The following is a 19,913-nucleotide window of genomic DNA, read 5'->3' as shown; positions in this document are numbered from 1 at the left end:
AGTCGTCAGGACGTACATCTCTGGGAGTGGGCACTCCATCCCCAGGCGTTTTAACGACTCGTTCAGAGGTGTGGCCTTCCACAAGTCGACCTCATGGCGTCCAGACACAATCATCAACTGCCTCTGTACTGCTGTCAGATAAAAGACCCGGAGACCTTGGCAGTGGACGCACTCGCAACACCCTGGCGGTTCAGTTTTGTCTTATCTGTTTCCGCCAATTCCTCTTCTGCCTCGGCTTCTGCAACACATCAAGAGGGAAAGGGCCAGGGTTCTGTTAGTGGCTCCAGAGAGCTTGGTATTCCAACCTGCGTCTACTTCTGATAAATGATCCGTGGCCTCTACCGCTGCGAGAGGATCTCCTGCAGCAGGGTCCTTTTCTCTAACCAGATTTAAGGCGGCTACGTTTGACAGCGTGGCTGTTGAAAGGGCAATCTTAAGATGAAAGGGTATCCCATCTACTGTGATCCCTACTATGCTCCGGAAGAAAGTTCCTTCCAGACACTACCACCGTATCTGGAAGGCTTATGTGATCTGATGTGAATGGCGGGTATCGCCCCCTACAAGCCCCCGGCTTCAAAGCAGACTACTGGACTCTGGATCCGTCTGACCATCAGGTAGGCCTATGTGGCAGTGGACGCACTCGCAACACCACTTTTCGCTGGGTCCCGTTTTCTCCGATTTTTAATTGAATACGGGGATAAGCGGTGACGCGCAAGATACTTTTTCGCATGCAAAGCCAGCGATGATGGCGAAAAGTCTGGGACTTTTCGCACCTAATTGAATATGGGCCTTAATATAGATTTCCCGTATATACTTTATATAATCAGACCATTTAAAATGTTTAAATTGAGTAATGTCCATACTATCTGTGGGTTGGGCACGGGATGCTGGTGCTCGGAATCCTGGCAATCAATACCGATGCTGTCATTCCCATAGGGTAACATTCCCGACAGAGGGAGGTAAGTATACTCTCCTTTCCCTAGCCTTTACCCTCCCTCCCCGCAGCCTAACCCTAACCCCACTACTTACAGTCAGCATGCTGGCGCTGGGATTCTGACTGGTGTCGGCATTCCGGCTCTGGCATTCTGAATGCCGGGATACCAACGGCTGTGATTTAAAACTACATTCCCTATCTCTGTATCGGTTTTGTTCCAATTTCCAGCCTCTAGATTTTCATTGTCTAATGTATAGCTTATGTTCTTGGATCTAAATTTATATTGCCACAATCTCTATCATGTCTATTTGCTAAAGTTCATCTGTTCTACATCTCTTGAAATAATAAAAACATCCTACAGTATTATGTCAGGATATTTTTGCTATGGGCTAGCGGTCAAAATGGCAACATTAAATTAATGGTTGGAGGTTTGAATCCGGAATTAGAATATTTTTATTTTTCATAAATCAACTGTATTTGTATGATTTTTTTATTTTTATTTTTTTAACTAAGACGTGCTATATGTACAGGTTTATTTTATATTCTGTGGTTTTCACTAGTGGCATACCTCGGTTCATTAGCTTAAACATTAGTACACCCTCATTCTACAAGTGTGAGGTAATTAATTACAGGAATGACCTATACCACACAACCTATACAAATATTTCAGCCATCAATAACTGCACTCTTTGATAGCGCCTCATTTGAGGAGGTAAATCGCGTCAGTGCCGTTTACCTGTGCTATTTCTCCGTTGCTGGCTGCTGCAGGTAGCTATCTGTCAGCTGATGGAGCTTAGCACACAGCTAGATCTCCGTATAGTACAAGGTGGCCACCTGTGTAAGCTGCACCTTTGGGACACCATAGACCATATCAGCTGAAAACATCCTGGCAATTAGGATATCCATATATAAGTCCGGAATCGCTTGTTTTACAAACACATATATTGGAGCCTACACGTTCCTGCATTAATAATACTTTCTGAATTGCCTTTGCTCCAAATATCCACTACACGATAAATTTGACAATTTGAACTATATCGTTATCGTTCATCGTCTGCAATATCGTGCAGTGGATATGCCGTCAATCACCAGCGGTGCGAGCTCCCGCTGGTTGTTGACGCCGTCGCTCATTGCCCGAACCTGCTGTCCAACCTGACGATATCAGGTTGTGCAGGTTCGGGGATGAGGGAGGGTGGCCACACTGAAAGATAATATCGTTCAGTGTGGGCTCAATGTCCACTGCACAATATAATGAACGATAACAATGTCATCTTTCAATCGTTCATTAATCGTGTAGCGGATATGCGGCTTTAGATCACGGCTTTAAGCAGATTAGCGTTTCAGTTTATAGAAAACTTTTGTCAAGAATAAGAGACCCCAAAATTACATACCTTTTTTATATACAAGACTGCACCACAAGTGAAGCCGTATCTCCGGAGCCGGGAACGCTCTCCCGCCCAGCAGCGCATTTGGCGTGTGTTAGGCGCATCCTATCGTGCTACAATGTATAAACAATAATATAAAGCATATAGATAGACAGCACTGAGGCAGACTGTTATCCCAAAATTCACAAACTAGTCACAATAGCAAATGAGTGTACATATATCAATTCCTATAGTTTAGCAATCCGGTCTAGGGACATGTAATCAAACGAGGTCATTATGATGCTGTAAAATATAGAGCATTAGAATCCTATAAAACTACCATAAGATAAGTTTTCATTTAAGCCTCTTGGGTACAGTACATCTAAGCGAGCAATCCATCGTGCTTCGCACTGTAATAATTTCAAAGCACAATCCCCACCCCGTGGCAGAGGAGGGATGCGATCAATCATCCTGTACCGGATACTCAATAAAGGATGCTTTTTTTCCATAAAATGCAGAGCGACCGATTGTTCACTAACACCAGAGCTTAAGGCATTACGTATAGCCAAATAATGTGCCGCCATGCATTCCTTGAATTTACTTTCTGTTTTACCAATATAAGTAAGCCCGCGAGGGCAAATTATTTGGTAAATTACATAGCAGGAATTACAATTGAGTTGATGTTTAATGGACAAAGATTCACCACTATCTCCTGATATTAAAATCTGACAGATTTTAATATCAGGAGATTCGTGCTGTGTATCTACTGTCAGGTGCATAAATATTGGGACATTGACAGAATTTTCATATTTTGGCCTCTATTCAACACCACAATGGCTTTGAAATGAAACAAACAAGATGTGCTTTAACTGCAGACTTTCAGATTTAAATTGAGGGTAATTACATCCAAATCAGGTGAACGGTGTAGGAATTACAACGGTTTCTATATGTGCCTCCCACTTTTTAAGGGGCCAAAAGTAATGGGACTATCAACTCTAAAGCTATTTCATGGACAGGTGTGGGCTATTCCCTCGTTATTTCATTATCAATTAAGCAGGATCCATGATCCTACTGCCCTTCCCAGCACATACCAGTGGCTGGGCCCCAGCCAGCTGCAAGGCAGCAGTAGTGGGGCTTGTGGTGACATTTGAGAGATGCAGGGGACAGGAGTGAGATGCAGGGGACTGGGGTGACATGGCATAGGTTGTTAGGAGATGCAGGGGGTTGTGGTGAGGTGCAGGGGCCTGGGATGACATGGGGTAGGATGTTATGAGATCTAGGGGACAGGAGTGAGATGCAGGGGACTGGGGTGACATGGCGTAGGTTGTTAGGAGATGCAGGGGGTTGTGGTGAGGTACAGGGGACTGGGGTGACATGGCGTAGGTTGTTAGGAGATGCAGGGGGTTGTGGTGAGGTGCAGGGGCCTGGGATGACATGGCGTAGGATGTTATGAGATCTAGGGGACAGGAGTGAGATGCAAGGGACTGAGGTGACATGGCGTAGGATGTTATGAGATCTAGGGGACAGGAGTGAGATGCAGGGGACTGAGGTGACATGGCATAGGATGTTAGGAGATGCAGGGGGTTGTGGTGAGGTGCAGGGGCCTGGGATGACATGGGGTAGGATGTTATGAGATCTAGGGGACAGGAGTGAGATGCAGGGGACGGAGGTGACATGGCGTAGGTTGTTAGGAGATGCAAGGGGCTGTGGTGAGGTGCAGGGGACTGTGGTGACATGGCGTAGGTTGTTGTGAGATCTAGGGGACAGGAGTGAGATGCAGGGGACTGGGGTGACATGGCGTAGGTTGTTAGGAGATGCAGGGGGTTGTGGTGAGGTGCAGGGGACTGTGGTGACATGGCGTAGAATGTTATGAGATGCAAGGGGCTGTGGCGAGATGAAATTGCTCCTGTGCGTAGCTGGGGCGGGTTGCTAGTATTTTAGCTATAAATGATTGACAAGATTTATTGCAAGTATATTGTATATTTATATGAACAGCTGGCAAATTGATGAATTAAAAGCTTGCACTTACTAGGATGTAAAAACAAATTAGAAGATTATAAATAAAACATGTTCAAGGGTTGATGTTTTGATGAGGTTTATGTATAAATTACACAGACATGTTGATATTCTGTGTCCTATTCCAGTTTCCTCTCTACAATAGTAAAGTAAGTCGTAGGAAGGGAACTTCAGCCATAGACTTATAGGAGACTCCCAACATCTGGGGGATGTTTTGGCAAGGATACGCACTCCTTTACAGTTCTTGTCTAACCAGCTGGCTGAGTGATTGAGAGCTTTACTGCATGGATTGTCTGGGGAGGACGAGCCACTCCCATATCTGTTGCTGTTTAAGATTTCTTCAAATCCCAGCTCTTTTTCTGAAACTTATTTGTAGCTACATTGAAAACAAGTGACTTATATCTAAAACCGCATTTGTGCTGTGATCTGCTAAATGTAATATGACTGATTAATTTATCACTTAAACATGTCCATTCTAGCTATCACAGCCTTGAACTGAAGGGTTGATGTCACACTTCCCTTTCCGTGTGCACATCCTCTTCCAGTCGTCATTGCTCAAATGTTCCTCCTGTTCCATTCCCAGTCACTGCCATTTCTAACAATCTGCTCTTTGTATTTTTTAAAATGTAATTCTAGCAAAAAAACATTTATAGGAATATATTTGTAAAGTGAGATTTATTGTTTTAGATGCTGCGTATTATTAAAGCACATAGCGTGGTGCCAATTCACATTCCCGTGGATCGCTGACATTTTGTTATATTGAAAATTCATAATTTAAGCAACCCCTGTACTCCACAATAAGTCTGCTTCTGAGAACATTTTTTCTACTTCAGGGTCCATAGGGGGTCCACAGGGTTGACCTTGGGGTATAGGTTGGGAACCAAATCCGGGCACCACGCAGTTAAAGCTTTTAGCTCCCAGGATGCACTGGGTCCACTCTCCCTATAACCCCACCCCCAAGCCAGAGGCACCTCAGTTTAAGTTGTGCCCGGCCGGAGTCGGGTCACCGTTTAGTGCAGTGGGGAGCTGATTAGCAGCCCCTAAGCTTTATTTTTTCTAAGTACAGAGTTTTTTTATTTTTACTTTGGACTTTCAGAGCGGCAGCGTCGGACTGTCCATAGGACGTCTAAGCTGCCGCTCCGTCACCCCGCCGGCGCTGAGACGCCAGTACAGATCTGGGGATCTCAGCGGGACCCCAGAGTCTGTACTAGCCGGACTCTGCGGGCGCCCAGGACCGCTGCCGGATCCACGGGGAGCAGGTAAGGTCGCGGATCACCGCTTGCGGTGATCCGCGCATTTAATATGCAGTCCTGTGCCTCCGGTCTCTGGGGACAGACCGGAGGCGCCGGCAGTGGCGGCGGGCCCCCCATACCCCGTGTGTCCACTAGACCACTAGGGACTTACTGATCGGCGCTGGGAGCCGGCGTCCCGGGAGGTTAATAGCCGGCCAGGGGAGGAAGCTTTCCCTGTTACAGCGGCTCCTCCCCTCAGCTCAGCGCGCCTTTCAGTATTATAGTCTGGCGTCGCTGAGCTGCTTCCTCCGCGGGCCACGCTTCTTCTGAGGTCTCCAGCGGCCATTTTCTTGTGGTGCAGCAGCAGAGCTCCGGAGATGGCAGTGAGTCCAGTCCCCCTGCGTACCTCACCATCAGGTCAGTGTACACAGCGCTGTAGCCTTCCCAGACACTGAATCTGGGTAAGTTGAATGCAGTGTAATAGTGCAGTATATTATATGACATGTTTATGTATATATGTATATATCTGCATGGTATGTGACTTATGCTAGTGCTGACTGTCTGTATTTAATTCTCTCACCTGTCAGTGTATATCTATCCCTTTTCTTTATCTGCCCTAATACAGCTGTACTTGGGGTGGTTCTGTGACCTCACATTTATATACTTGTTAATATTTGTGAGGTTTGTCACATACTGTTGCGTGCTGCACGTTGCCATATTTTAGATGGAACTGTGTGTTGCATACGCTGAAAATGGGTCCCTGCAGCTAATTTTTGGCATCAGTCAGGACCAGTATAGCGCTGCTTAATATTTCCGCCAAGAGGGTTGGTCAGATATGTCTGACCAGGAGATAGAGCATTATACTACACCCATTTTTCCTATCCTGCAAGCCATGTGCTGCAGGTGTTAGTGCGGAGGATTTGACTCATAAAGGGTTCTGTATGTGGCGTCATCTGGTGCCGGCCCCTTTCACGACCCCCTTGGGCGGTTTGTTCTCTCGGGATCCTCTCAATTGCGGATTGCCGGGTGGGCCCCATTGTTGTACCTCACTTGGGGTTACTCCACCATACTGCCCTTTTCATCTCAGGGTATCTCGCAGTTTCTTGCACTCTTCCCCTGTGACACAGACTATCGCTCCCTGCAGGGGGTTTTCGCAGTATATGAATTCCCCCTGGTGCCACAATAGTCTGTCATGCCCCTTGCAGGGATTACCACAACAGCCACCCTGGGTGGTGTCGTTTTCTACGAAACGCAAATTGGCGTGGTTGACGCCCTGTGGTTACTTCCCAGTTGGCTCTGCATGTACTGGATACTGTTTTGGGCTCTTTCCCTCTTACGGGTGGAAGCCTATTTCAGGTATTATTATCCCTGCTTTAGGGCTGGTAGCAGGTCCATTCTGGTTAGAGTGAATGTTGACCTGCACCTGTATCATACACCCTCAGTCTTACATGCCTTCGGGTTCCCTGTTGCTGACTAGCGGGTGGATCGCATAGCGGGACTCTGGCTGTGGCCAGATAGGAGGTGTTACAACAGTGTTTGGCCTCCTGTCCCAAATTCCCTGAGGGTCATCACGAGCCCCTCCTGGGGTGGATGGGCGTGTTACTCGTCTGATTACAGACGTTACTACGCCTCCCATTCCTGCGTGGTCCGTAGGTGGTAACTCTGCCTGAAATCGGTATACTTGCTTTCAGGGGTTGTTACCCATCCTACCATGGCTATAGCATGGTTGGTTAATACTATTGCATATTGGGCTGATGCATTTGTAAAATTTTTTCCCCTCCAACACGTCGGGGGTTCAAATGTATTTGGTCGCTCTCGTAATATATGCAGTTGTCATAGGTGGAAATGCCTATATTGGATACCAGTCTCCTAACTTTCAGAGTTCCGGCTGCGACTGTATCCTCCGTAATACCCTATGGCTGCGCTCTGGGAATGCAGAGGTGCAGATACCATCTTTAGGGTTGATCTTGGTTGGTCCTGACCTTGACAAGATTGTAGTAACATTGGCAGTATTACTAACGACAAGTTTACCGCTTTCAGCTATGCCCTCTACAAGGCCTCAGACTAAGTCTGTAAAGTCTTTTTGTCCTCTGGGTCAGCCTAAAGGTCTGTTTCTTCGTAGACTGTCGGCATCTACAAGGGCCGACATATCCAGTACCGAGCAGGCCTGGACTGCCAGCCGATCCTGCTTCTGAACCTACGGATATCTCTTCAGCCTGACGGGACAGGCCTACAACTGGGAGATACCGATTTTCTCAGTTCGCCCGGTACTAGTGTCAAGTTGCCGTGGCTACGTGGGTAGGAGGGTACGCCCTCTCTTTGCTCAGGCGGCCTCTTTACAAGGGCCTTACAGATCCAGAAAGCTATGCAGTTGTTGCGGTAAGCGGAGCTAATTAGGCCATCCCCACTATCTCAGTGAGGGACTGGTTGTTCTGCTTTCTTTCTGGTGCGGTGGCTGAATGGTCCTCTTTGGCCTATTCTCTGTCTCAATTCCCTGAACCAGTTCCTAAAGCTACCTGGGCTCAGGAGGAAATCCCTATGCTCCATCATACGATGTTTGGAACCTGGGGACTTTATGGTATCATATACAGGACGCGTGCCTACGGGTACTTACAGAGACCTTTCCTCAGCATGGGCTGAGGTTTGCTGTATCACAGCAACACTTACAATTTTTCGAGCTCTGCCTGTTGGGACTGTCCTCAGCCCCACAGGGGTTTACCAGTGTTTTGGATTTTCTGACAGTTCTCCTGTTCAGTATATCCCAATGCTCCTGTACCTGGACGGCCTCCTACTCTTAGCGGGATCACCGGGGTACTTTACAGCCAGGTCAGGATGACTGTGGCTTCAGGGTGCAGACGTTTAATCAATGGGGAAAAAGTCCTCCCTGCATCCCTCTCTGGGTATTCTTCATCTAGGATCCCTGCTGGATTCTCAGAATCTGAGAATTCTTCTGGCGTAAGATGGAATCTCCACTCTTCCATTAGGAGTACGTGGTTGTCTGCGCAGTCGACATATGTCTTTACACTCTGGGATGCATGGTGGAATGGGCTCAGTTCCATTCCAGACCTTTCCATAATTGGCTCATCTCCAGATGGAACGAGTTTTTTCTGTCGGATCACTGTTCAAACGATGATGCTCTCTCCGGAGGCAAGTCGGTCCCTGTCCGGGTGGCTATGGCCATCTCGTCCAGGGTATTCTTTGCTATGGACAGTGTCTGGTTCGCATCCTTTTCAGTGCAGTTGGACGTCTGTCGATTCCACCCTGTCAATTAACTTACTCTGGCATAACTCTTGTTTCCCGGTGAACCTGAAAAGGTTCAGTCCGACAGGGTCAGGACAGTGGATTCCTTTTTAGCAACACTGTTCGTTGGGTGGCAATGACAGGTATGTCACATATTCGGACATAGTCCGAGGGTCTCCTCCCGACCATCTCGGCAGCGTTCATTTCAGGAGCTCTCCATTGGGAAGCGGGAGTCCTCAGCCGTCACGACGTGCATCCCGGGGACTAGTCTCTTCCCCAAGAGAGGTTTCATCTCCTGGTGAGCAGGGGGGGCCCCCCTGAGGTGACCCTCAGGGCCTTCTGACTTTATCACACTATGGTGTTACAGTCCAGCTCTGGGGATTCTGAAGCAACCTTCAGCGACTCTTTGTCGATGAAGTGGTCCTTTCACTTTGTGTACCTCTGTTCTCCGGTCTCCCTTCTTCCTCGAGGTCTTTGGAAGTGTTTCAGTTGAGACGGAGATGCTTTCCTGCTGGTGGCTCCTGATTGCCCCAGATGTCAGGGGTACTTGGATTTTCGAAGTCTCTCCATCGATACTCCATTCCTGATGCTTCGCTGCCCGGACCTGTTGTCTCAGGGTCCTTGGTTTTGCCTTGGACCTGGGTCGTTTGTCTTTGACTGTGTCCCTACAGTGGTCTTGCGGCTTCCCTGGCTTTGTCATCGTTGGAATGATTAGAGCACATGCATCAGCTTTTGCTGGGACCTACCACAAACTGTGGCAACCATAAATCTTATGGTATTGTACCTGTCGATACAATCCTCCGGTGTCCAGGATTTCCAGATATTCTGGCATTCCTTCTGGCTGGCTTGGGTTTCACACTTGGCCTGGTCTTCCTGACAGTGCGGATCTCTACACTGTCAGTATGGTTAAGATATGGAATTGCTCCACTCTGGTATTCAGTTCATCCTTTGGAGTGTTTTCTGGATTATGCTTCCATTTGTCCTCCCTAGGGACTCCTTGGGAGTTAGTAGTGGTTCTTCGTTCCCTCCGGGGACAGTCAATGGAACCGCTGGTTGTGATAACCATTACATGGTCTATTGCTTAGGCTCTCTCTTTCTCTCAGGGTGTTTATATCAACCAGGAAAATGTCTGAATTGGGAGCGTTCTCAGGTGGCTCCCTCTTCTGGAGGGCATCATGTCAGGGTGTGAGTTGCTCTCGCCCTGTGTTTCTTCTTAGTGGTTTTCAGGTTCCATTTTATTCTGGAACTTATGGTACGGCCATTCTGTCCCCAGTCCTCTCGGCTGGTGTGGCCTCATTGACTGTGGTCCGGCCCCTTTGGATTTATGTGATCCATTCAGGTTCCTTACGGAAATCGGACTCCTTATTGGTGGTCTGAGATTTCTGGTTATCACAGGAAAGGATGACCGGCCTATAACCAAATGTTGGTGGATGGCCTCGTAGGTCTTCCTCAGGGGCCTACCCATGGGTAGGCCTTTCTGTTGTTGATGCTTGTTTTTTCTCGGGCCATGTAACCCTCGTGGGCGGCTCGCTGTGGCGCCTCGGCTGTTTTGCCTTACTAGGTGGCCACGTGGTCTTCTGTCCACACTTTTTTAAGGTTCTAGGCATTGGTTTCCTTTGCCTCTCAGGATGCTTCCTTTTTGGCGACGGATTCTCCTCTCAGCACAGGAGCGTCCCCACCCTTGGTTGAACTGCTTTGGGACATCCCCAAGGTCAACCCTGTGGACCCCCTATGGACCCTGAAGTAGAAAACAAGAGATATGGTAAGAACTTACCTTTGTTATCTCTGTTTCTACGAAGTCCATAGGGTCCACAGGGCGCCCGTCCTGACGCACCTGGCTTCATATGGGCTGTGTGGCTGGTCACCGGTTTTCCGTCTCCCATTTCTGTGAGTATGGTTATTGAGTGTTCCAGTTTTCTCTCTCTTTTTCTCTCCTCCTCCGGCCTTTGGCTACTTACAAACTGAGGTGCCTCTGGCTTGGGGGTGGGGTTATAGGGAGAGTGGACCCAGTGCATCCTGGGAGCTAAAAGCTTTAATTGCGTGGTGCCCGGATTTGGTTCCCAACCTATACCCCAAGGTCAACCCTGTGGACCCTATGGACTTCGTAGAAACAGAGATAACAAAGGTAAGTTCTTACCATATCTCTTGTTTTAACTGTATCTGATATTGGATGCTCAGTTCACTAAGATAAAGGATTTCATAGTTAATCTTGTAAATTGTATTGTTACTTGTAAGAGATCATTGTGTGTACTAGGGGAGAAGCTGAGAATTCACAAGTACTTGAAATGTACGAGGAACTAAATGATACAAGTTCAAAAATACTCTGGGCAATCATGTTTGTGCATATTACTTCTAGATCGGGAAGTTTTTGTTACATGAAAGTGTTTTATATTTTAGAGACTTGGGGGTATATTTACTAAAGTGCGGGTTTTTAGAATCAGATTCTACTTAACATTTATCTAGGAAGGGATGCGGTTAACATACCGCCGTCCGGAATGCCGCCCGTTGGAATCCCGACACTGGAAGCTCGACGTGGGACTAAAGATAGGTTTCTAAATCCTGATGCCTGTCTTTAGCCTGATGCCGAAATCCTGACACACGGCATCCCGAACGAAGGTAAGCCGGGGTTTTGTAGCTGCTAGCCACAGGGTGGAATGGGGGGAGGGTTAGGTTTAGGCTAGGGGAAAAGGGGAGTTTAGGGTTAGGCACCACTGGGGGAAGGTTAGGGTTAGGGGGGCGAGAGGGGAGGGTTGGGTTACTAACGAGCCCTAGACAGGATCTTCATTGTTCGGCCTTCCACTGTCGGTATTTAGTCCGCCGACATTAGAGCCGGTGGCATTACATAGCGATTCCCTTCTAGAAGACAATAGCTACAATCTGGTTACTATGGGCAACATATCCATTTCTAGAAATCCACATTTAAGTAAATATACTTGAAGTCAGCTAGCCACAGAACCTGTGTAATTCATGTGTTTTTTTTTTATTAAAGTGACCCTACCTGCAGACTACAGACCATCATATCGAGCATACCTGAATACAGCTCCCCATCTAGCAATAATACCGTTGTTCTCCTACAGCCAACCTATAGGTCCAAAAGTTACCTTTAACAGATCACTTTAAAATACTTTTCAGGGATCTTTGTGATACAAGTTATTTATAATTTATAGGGCACCAGAAAAATATGAAGCACTGTACACTGGGGTGCTTAGCATCTTACAAAGTCATAGAGGCCAAAAAGCCAAAGATCTGTATACTAAGAAATTAGGAGACTACATAAGCAAGGTATACAAGAAGTGCAGGAAGGAAGATTTCAAGGGTGCAGATGGGAGCAATCGAGAAGACAAGCTTAAGGTTCCTGCTCATTCGAGACTACAATCTAATGAGAAGGAGAAGCTGACAAAAGAAAGGCTGAAAGAGTGAGAATGTAGGAACAGAGAGGTTGGTCCAGCAAGGGTTGATTTAGGTGGAAGACTGGTAGCTTTGATCGACAGGTGGCATTTAAAGAAAACTTGTGGAGAGTGTGATTGGACAAGGGAGTGTATTCAGTAGTTGTGGGTCAGCACGGGAAAAGGCTTGGAGTTGGGTGTGTGATGTGGATATCAGTGAAGAGTTGAGGCACCAGTCAATGGCAGATCGAATTGAGGAGTATAATTTGGATTTTGTAATTAAAGGGGAGCCATTGAACAGATCAGCAAGCTAGAAAGCATGAGGATAGATTAAAATGAGGAGTCATTGGTGAAAGAGGCCCGATTGAAATAGGTTGCAGAAGTCAAGACATTAGAAAATACTAGAGTGGATAAGCGTTTTAGTAGCGTCACCCTTTAAACCTTGTGATGTTCGGAGGCTAAAGCAATAGTCTTGGGTAAGGGAGTGGATGTGGACAATGAATAAAAGGGTGACCACAAAGATGAAACCCAGGCAGGAGACATGCGGGATAGTGGAGAGCGAGATGTGCTATTGTCTGGTGATCACTAGACAATGACTTAAAGAGTACACCAAAATGTAAAAATTTTCAACACATGGGGATAGAGATATCTATCTATCTATCTATCTATCTATCTATCTATCTATCTATCTATCTATCTATCTATCTATCTATCTATCTATCCCAGATTTCCCCCATCTTGTGGTTAATAAACAAGGGGTCCCTTTATTTAATGCAGTAGGCTTTCTAGTTTAAAATGTGGTAGGCCTTGTTGGGCTATTATTCCTACAAACTGTAACACGCTTCTGGCGAAAAATTTGATTTCTTGAACTTCCAATAAAAATAACTTTTTGCCCATTTTAGTAAAATTTTATTTGATATGTTGGACACAACAAAAAGGCTAATGCTATTTTCTGAAAATGCAATGTCTATTGGAAAAAAAACAAGATACATTTTTGTGGTACAAAAATATTGATGTTGAAATGTGATGAGCACAAACATTGAAAAATGGGCTCCGCACAGGACTGAGAACCTTCAGCAGCGAATGTGTCGAGAGATCTACAGAACATAGGCCCTCATTCAGAGCCGTACGCTCTGAGCAGAGCGCACGCTCTGACTGAGGGCCGGCCTCCATGAAAATGGAGCGTCCTCCTGGACGCTCGTATAGCTGTGGGTCACCACCCACAGGCTATACGAGCGTGCATTTTGATGGCCGCGATGGTCTTGACCATCGCGACCATCGAAACTGCGAGCCGGAGCCTGCGGTTGAGGTTTTCAACCGCAAGCTCCGGAGTGATTTTGGCTCTATCAGAGCCAAAATCACTCCCACTGACATCACTAGTGATGTCAGTGGGCCGGCTTCTGACGGGAGGCGTTCCCGTGGGAACGCCCCCATCAGGGAGGCACGCCCCCGGCACACCTACCAAAGGGGGCGTGCTGTCAATCAACATCGACAGCACGCCCCCTTTGATCAGACACTACGAGCGAAGGACTTTCCTTCGCTCGTCGCGTCTGGCGCATGCGCATGACGGAGCTCTCTCCGTCGTGCGCATGCTCAGTCCAGAACATCGACCCACTTGCGAGCGGACAGCCGCTCGCGAGTGGGTCTGAATCAGGCCCATAATCAACATTGGGACTTTAGATTAGATTGCATTAAAATTTTGTGAGTGTGATTTACAGGGGTATTCAATATGGGAGCGATAAGTCCATTTTTGCGTTAATATCGGAGCTATGACGTCATTATCGGAGGTTTTACTTTTACACCTTATTCAATATCAAAGACTTATCGCAGTTTTGAAAAGTCGAAGATAAAATACGGGGATAAGTTTTCACCATTGAATAGGTGTCGAAAAAAAGTGCAGAATTGGAGTTTAGGGGTGCAGGCTTAAAAAAAATAGCCTGCACCCTTCAGAATTACCCCTTGAAACGATGTGTCAAAAAAAAAAAATCGGGACACCCCAAAAAAAGCACTTTGAATTTGGGGGCCGTAAAAAAAATGTTGGGGAACAAAGTAAAAAAATAGCGAACTTGACTCTGGGGGGGTCCCCAAGTATGCCCCAGGTGTTTTTTCATTGCAGCTCCTTGCGCAAGTGGGTTTTTCACAATTTTTTCAAGTCTGTTTAGCAAATATGCTGACCCCCATTTTCAAGTACCCCAAATTTGCTGGGCATAGTTATTTTTCCCCCAAAAAAATTCTAAATGCTCTTCTACACCACTTTCTTCAAAGTCGCATTTATGCACTTGCCGCGGCTATTAGAAATGCCGACTTCCTTCAGGAGTTAAAAATGGGGGTACCCATAGTGATCCCCCATGTCTAGACATCATTAGGGGGGTCCCTAGAATATTTCCCGAAAATTCCCGTTTTTGTTAACCTGTAAAAATTTTGAAAAAAAATGACATAAGGTCCCCCCCCAAAAGCCAAACCAGCCCCACGCTTGCCAGCCAGTGTTGGTTTCTAAAAATACGGGGCACAAAATGTGTAGGGTTCCACCGTATTTTAGAAACCAACACCAGGCTGCAAGGACTAGTGCTGGTTTTAAATATAGGGGGCAAAAATTACGTGGGGTACCCCCTATATTTAAGACCAGCACCAGACCCAACCGACTGGGGTGTAATGCCACAGCCCGGAGACCAAATCACCGGGGCTCCAGGTCCAAAGCATTACACCCCAAGCCAGTGATCTCGGGGGAGTCGGGGACCCCCCAAAAAAGGGTCCCCCCTCTCCCGAGCACCACAGGCTTACGCTGAAGCCTGGGGCTCTTCCCCATACCCCTTGCTTGGTGGGTATGGGGGTAATAAGGGGGCCAAATAATGTAACACTATTGTACTTTACAGTGGAACTACAAGTGCCAGCATGCCTGCCATTTTGCACTTGTGGAATTACAAGTGCCAGCAGACATGCGGCACCTGTAATTTCACTGTAAAATAAATAGTTAAAAAAAGACAAAACACAGACACCGTGCCCAGTATAAGTTTATTACATACACCTACCCATTCACACATACTTACCTATACCAGAAGTTTCTGTCCCCTTGTCCAGTAGAGATCCATGGTACCTGGCCCTGCAAGAACGATTTCATACTCCCTACATCCAGCGCTGGTCTCCGCAGTAATCCATGGGATTAAAAAACAAAAAAAACGAGTTACCCGATCCACGCTACAAGCTATCTGTATGTGTGTTGTCACACATACAGATAGCTCCCGAATGGCCGCTGCTGGGACTTCACGGGGCATTGCAGTCCCATCAGCGGCAGCGCTCACTGTAGAGCGCCCGCTGATTGGCTCCGGCAACTGACAGTTCCCACGTGGGTGAATCGGCCCACGTGGGAACTGTCAGTTGCCGGAGCCAATCAGCGGGCGCTCTACAGTGAGCGCTGCCGTTGATTGGCTGATGGGACTGCAATGCCCCGTGAAGTCCTGGCAGCGGCCATTCGGGAGCTATCTGTATGTGTGACAACACACATACAGATAGCTTGTAGTGTGGATCGGGTAACTCGTGTTTTTTTTTTTTTTTTAATCCCATGGATTACTGCGGAGACCAGCGCTGGATGTAGGTGAGTATGAAATCTTCCTTACAGGGCCAGGTACCATGGATCTCTACTGGACAAGGGGACAGAAACTTCTGGTATAGGTAAGTATGTGTGAATGGGTAGGTGTATGTAATAAACTTATACTGGGCACGGTGTGTGTGTTTTTGTCTTTTTTTTAACTATTTATTTTACAGTGAAATTACAGGTGCCGCATGTCTGCTGGCACTTGTAGTTCCACAAGTGCAAAATGGCAGGCATGCTGGCACTTGTAGTTCCACTGTAAAGTACAATAGTGTTACATTATTTGGCCCCCCTATTACCCCCATACCCACCAAGCAAGGGGTATGGGGAAGAGCCCCAGGCTTCAGCGTAAGCCTGTGGTGCTCGGGAGAGGGGGGACCCTTTTTTGGGGGGTCCCCGATTCCCCAGAGATCACCGGCTTGCGCTGACCGACTTGGGGTGTAATGCTTTGGACCTGGAGCCCCGGTGATTGGGTTTCCGGGCTGTGGCATTACACCCCGGTCGGTTGGGTCTGGTGCTGGTCTTAAATATAGGGGGTACCCCACGTCGTTTTTGCCCCCTATATTTAAAACCAGCACTTAGTCCCTGCAGCCTGGTGTTGGTTTCTAAAATACGGTGGAACCCAACACATTTTGTTCCCCGTATTTTTAGAAACTAACACTGGCTGGCAAGCCTGGGGCTGGTTTGGCTTTTGGGGGGGGGACCTTAAGTCATTTTTTTTTTTTTTTTTTACAAATTTTTTTTCAGGTTAACTAAAATGGGAATTTTCGGGAAATATTCTAGGGACCCCCTAAAGATGTCTAGACATGGGGGATCACCATGGGTACCCCCATTTTTAACTCCTGAAGGAAGTCGGGGTTTCTAATAGCCGCGGCAGGAAAAAACACCTTGCAAAGCTATTTAAAAACCCGACTTTCTTTTGCAGGCAAAAACGGGGTAACCTATAGTGATCCCCCATGTCTGGACATCTTTAGGGGGGTCCCAGGCATATTTCCCGAAAATTCCCGTTTTTTTCCTTAAATGGGCTCAAGGGTAATTTTTTTAAAAACAGGGATAATTTTTCTAAGCACTATAGCAAGTGGAAAAAAAATGCAGAATAGGGGTTTGGGGGTGTAGGCTTATAAAAAATAGCCTGTAGTTTTGGGAATGTCCCCTTAAAAGGAAATGTTAAAAAAAAAAATTTCCTACAAAAAATCGGGACACCCTTCAAAAAATAAATTTGGGTTTAAAAAAAAAATAGGGACACCCCAAAAAATTAATTTAAAAATTGGGGTGAAAAAAAAAAAAAGGGGGAAAAAATTGCTTAACAATAGGGAAATAGGTTCAGGGCTATTCTGCAAGTATGCGGCAGGTGTTTTGAAGAATAGAATTATAGCGGCAGGTGCACAAATGCAGAATTTTTAAAAACTTACTTTGGGGACTTAAAAATATGCTAGTACCCATTTGCATGTACCCGAAATTTGATGGGACCACTTAAAAAAATGAAAAAAATAACCTAAGTGCTCTTCTGCAACACTTCTTCAATGTCGGGAAAAAAACACCTGCTGCAGCTATTTAAATCCCCGACTTTCATTTAAAGGCTAAAACGGAGGTACCCATAGTGATCCCCCATGTCTTTACAACTTTAGGGGGGTCTTACAAATTTTTTATGGAAAAATTCGTAACTTTACGCAAATCCAACTTCGGAGGTTCCCGTTTTCGTTAACTTTATATTGAATACGGGGATAAGCGGGAGCGCGCCCGATACTTTAACGCGGGTAAAAACTCTGATATGAAACGTTAACTTCGACAGTGAAGTTAACGTTTCATATTGAATACCCCTGTAAGTATTTGTGTATTTTAGCCACAGTTTTATTCTGCAGAGTATTGTCCATTTTCCTATTGCAAAGCTTAACAATATTAGACATACTAGTGCTGGCAATGAGGGGTGTTTGAGGATCTGAGGCATTAGGGCCACCCCATTGTTGTGAAAAGTAAGGAAAAAAATAAACAATGAAATAGTAAAGGGCAAAACTTTGGAGGCAGTACAGTCTTTATTACTTGGTCAAACATTACGTAATTTTTTAAAGCCAAAGCTTATTAGCTTATTAATTTTATATAGCCATACCTCACCACCAATTCATCATGCTCTTTCTCCTTATATCCGCATTCTCTTCATGGTTTTACGAATGCTATATGGGATGGTCCTGGCGTTCACCAGGTAAACAGATTAGTTTTTTTGGTTTCTATTATTTTTCTTAGGCTTCGTTGAACTTTTATATGAGGCTCTGTCTTGGTATGATTGTCACCCCTGATAGTATTCCATTTTTGATAGATTGATAGCAGCTCTGTGTAAGACTTGCATTTTATATTACTGGCAATGTTATGCACAGTAACTGAATTCTTGATTATTATTTTTTTCTTCCTTTCTTGAAACTTAATAAAAAGAATTAACAAAATAACATTAAAACAATTCATTTATGCACAGTATAACGCAATGTATACTTTTCTTTCCTAGGTGTTCTCCTTGGTGGCGTTCACATGTGAGGAGGTGATTAGTACATGTAACACCTGTGGAGGGCTGTACTTCTTTGAGTTTGTCAGTTGCAGTGCTGTTTTGCTCTCCATCCTCATGCTAGTCATATATTGCACACCTTTAAAGGATAAAATCAATATTCCAAGCTTCAAGAAAATTGTAAGTATACCTGTTTATTGAGGTTAGCAAAGTCAACAATAATTTAATAAATGACACTCAAAAATAAAAATGTAGTGTTTGATGGAGTTCAAGGAAGAATTAAGATTGTCCATATCCAGATCTTTGTGTCAACCAAATGGTGGCATTGTGTAGTTGTATTTCTTGCCTATTTCATTGAATCTCCCAAGTGAAAAAAAGGTACACAACTTCTGCAGTGCCCAAACGGCAACATGACCATTGCTGCACATTTGTATGCAGAATTACTGTTGGCTGAATTTAAGTATGAAAAAAATAAAACTGAATATATACTATATAAAAGCTTGGATGCCCTGTCAGTCAGTACAATAAAGGAGCAATCTGTGCTGTCATTATGTATATAAGGGGAAGCTGCTGCTCATTTGACAAATTAATATAAGTAAAGAATTAGGAGTTATCTAATTATCCTGTCAGTCAGTACTTGGCATTCATAGAATCACAGCTTTCAGTCATTCCTTGTAGTCTAGCTTTAGGAATATTTTCCCACTCCTCGTAGAACTACTTTTACCTCAGGAATATTCTAAGGTGTTCTATTTACTAAGGGCCTGATTCTGAGTCGCATGCAATGCTGATGTTCATGTAGTTGAGTGATTTTAAGCATCAGCAAACATTACTGTGAACCCCTATGGCACATGCGTGGCAGAGTGTACACACAAAGGTGCTGTTGCGATCAGGAAAGACTGTATCAGAAATGGGGAGGTGGCTAAAAGCGAGCGCAAAAAAGTCGTCTTCTCCTGGGCGTGTTATGGGAGTGTTGCAGGTGTGTCAGTGAGAACGGCACACAGCCATAGGAGACCAGAGTCAGACAGTGAAACTGCACCTGCCAAAGGGCTGGTGCAAGTGTTGCTGGTGCCAGAGACTGAAGCTGATACCAGGGGCAGGGCTAATATTAGCATTTGTGCATATACTCGCAGCTGCGACTTCGGCAACAGACGCAAGAGCAGCAGCTTCAATCTCTGAATCAGGCCCTAAATGTGTGAGATTAAAGATTGGGGAATGTGAGACCATTCTAAAATGGTAACTTTTGTTCCTGTATGTACTTCATGGTTGATTCAGAGGTATGTGTTGAATCATTGTCTCGCTGAAATATCCATCCTCTCTCTTCAATTTAAATATCTTCACTGACTGTAGAATATCCACTGCTAGGATTTGTTGACATTTAAATTCATTCCTCCTTCCACTGAATGTTTCATGTGATAAGTTACTGCACAACTCTCAGGTCCACTCTCATGCTGAACATTTGGTAAGGTGTTACATTCTGTGTAAGGTCTGAATTCTTTGTGGCTGTGACTATAAAGTAAAATGTTGGTGTAATTGTTAAGCATACAGGCAACACTAAAAGCTGAATGGGACGTGCATAGCGTGGTGCTGGGGTGATGTGTTGGCTTTCGTTGTTTTGGAAATGTATGGGGAGCCAGGATGCCATGCAGACCCGGAGAGGA

General features: G+C 45.7%; 1 protein-coding gene across 1 annotated transcript in view; it reads left to right on the top strand.

Annotated features, from left to right (window-relative positions):
* The window catches only part of CMTM6 (CKLF like MARVEL transmembrane domain containing 6), a 46,365-nt gene that overhangs the window by 17,039 nt on the left and 9,413 nt on the right, over positions 1-19,913 (top strand). The window contains exon 2 of the mRNA XM_088462768.1: positions 18,259-18,435. Within this exon, the coding sequence (XP_088318894.1) occupies positions 18,259-18,435 (177 nt within the window). The remainder of the gene's footprint in view (positions 1-18,258; positions 18,436-19,913) is intronic.

Source organism: Taudactylus pleione, unplaced genomic scaffold (genome assembly GCF_031769625.1).
Source record: "Taudactylus pleione unplaced genomic scaffold, aTauple2 ptg000053l, whole genome shotgun sequence".
Classification (NCBI taxonomy): Eukaryota; Metazoa; Chordata; class Amphibia; order Anura; family Myobatrachidae; genus Taudactylus; species Taudactylus pleione.
The sequence above is the reverse complement of the archived record's forward strand: the minus strand, read 5'-3'. Positions and strand labels throughout refer to the sequence as shown.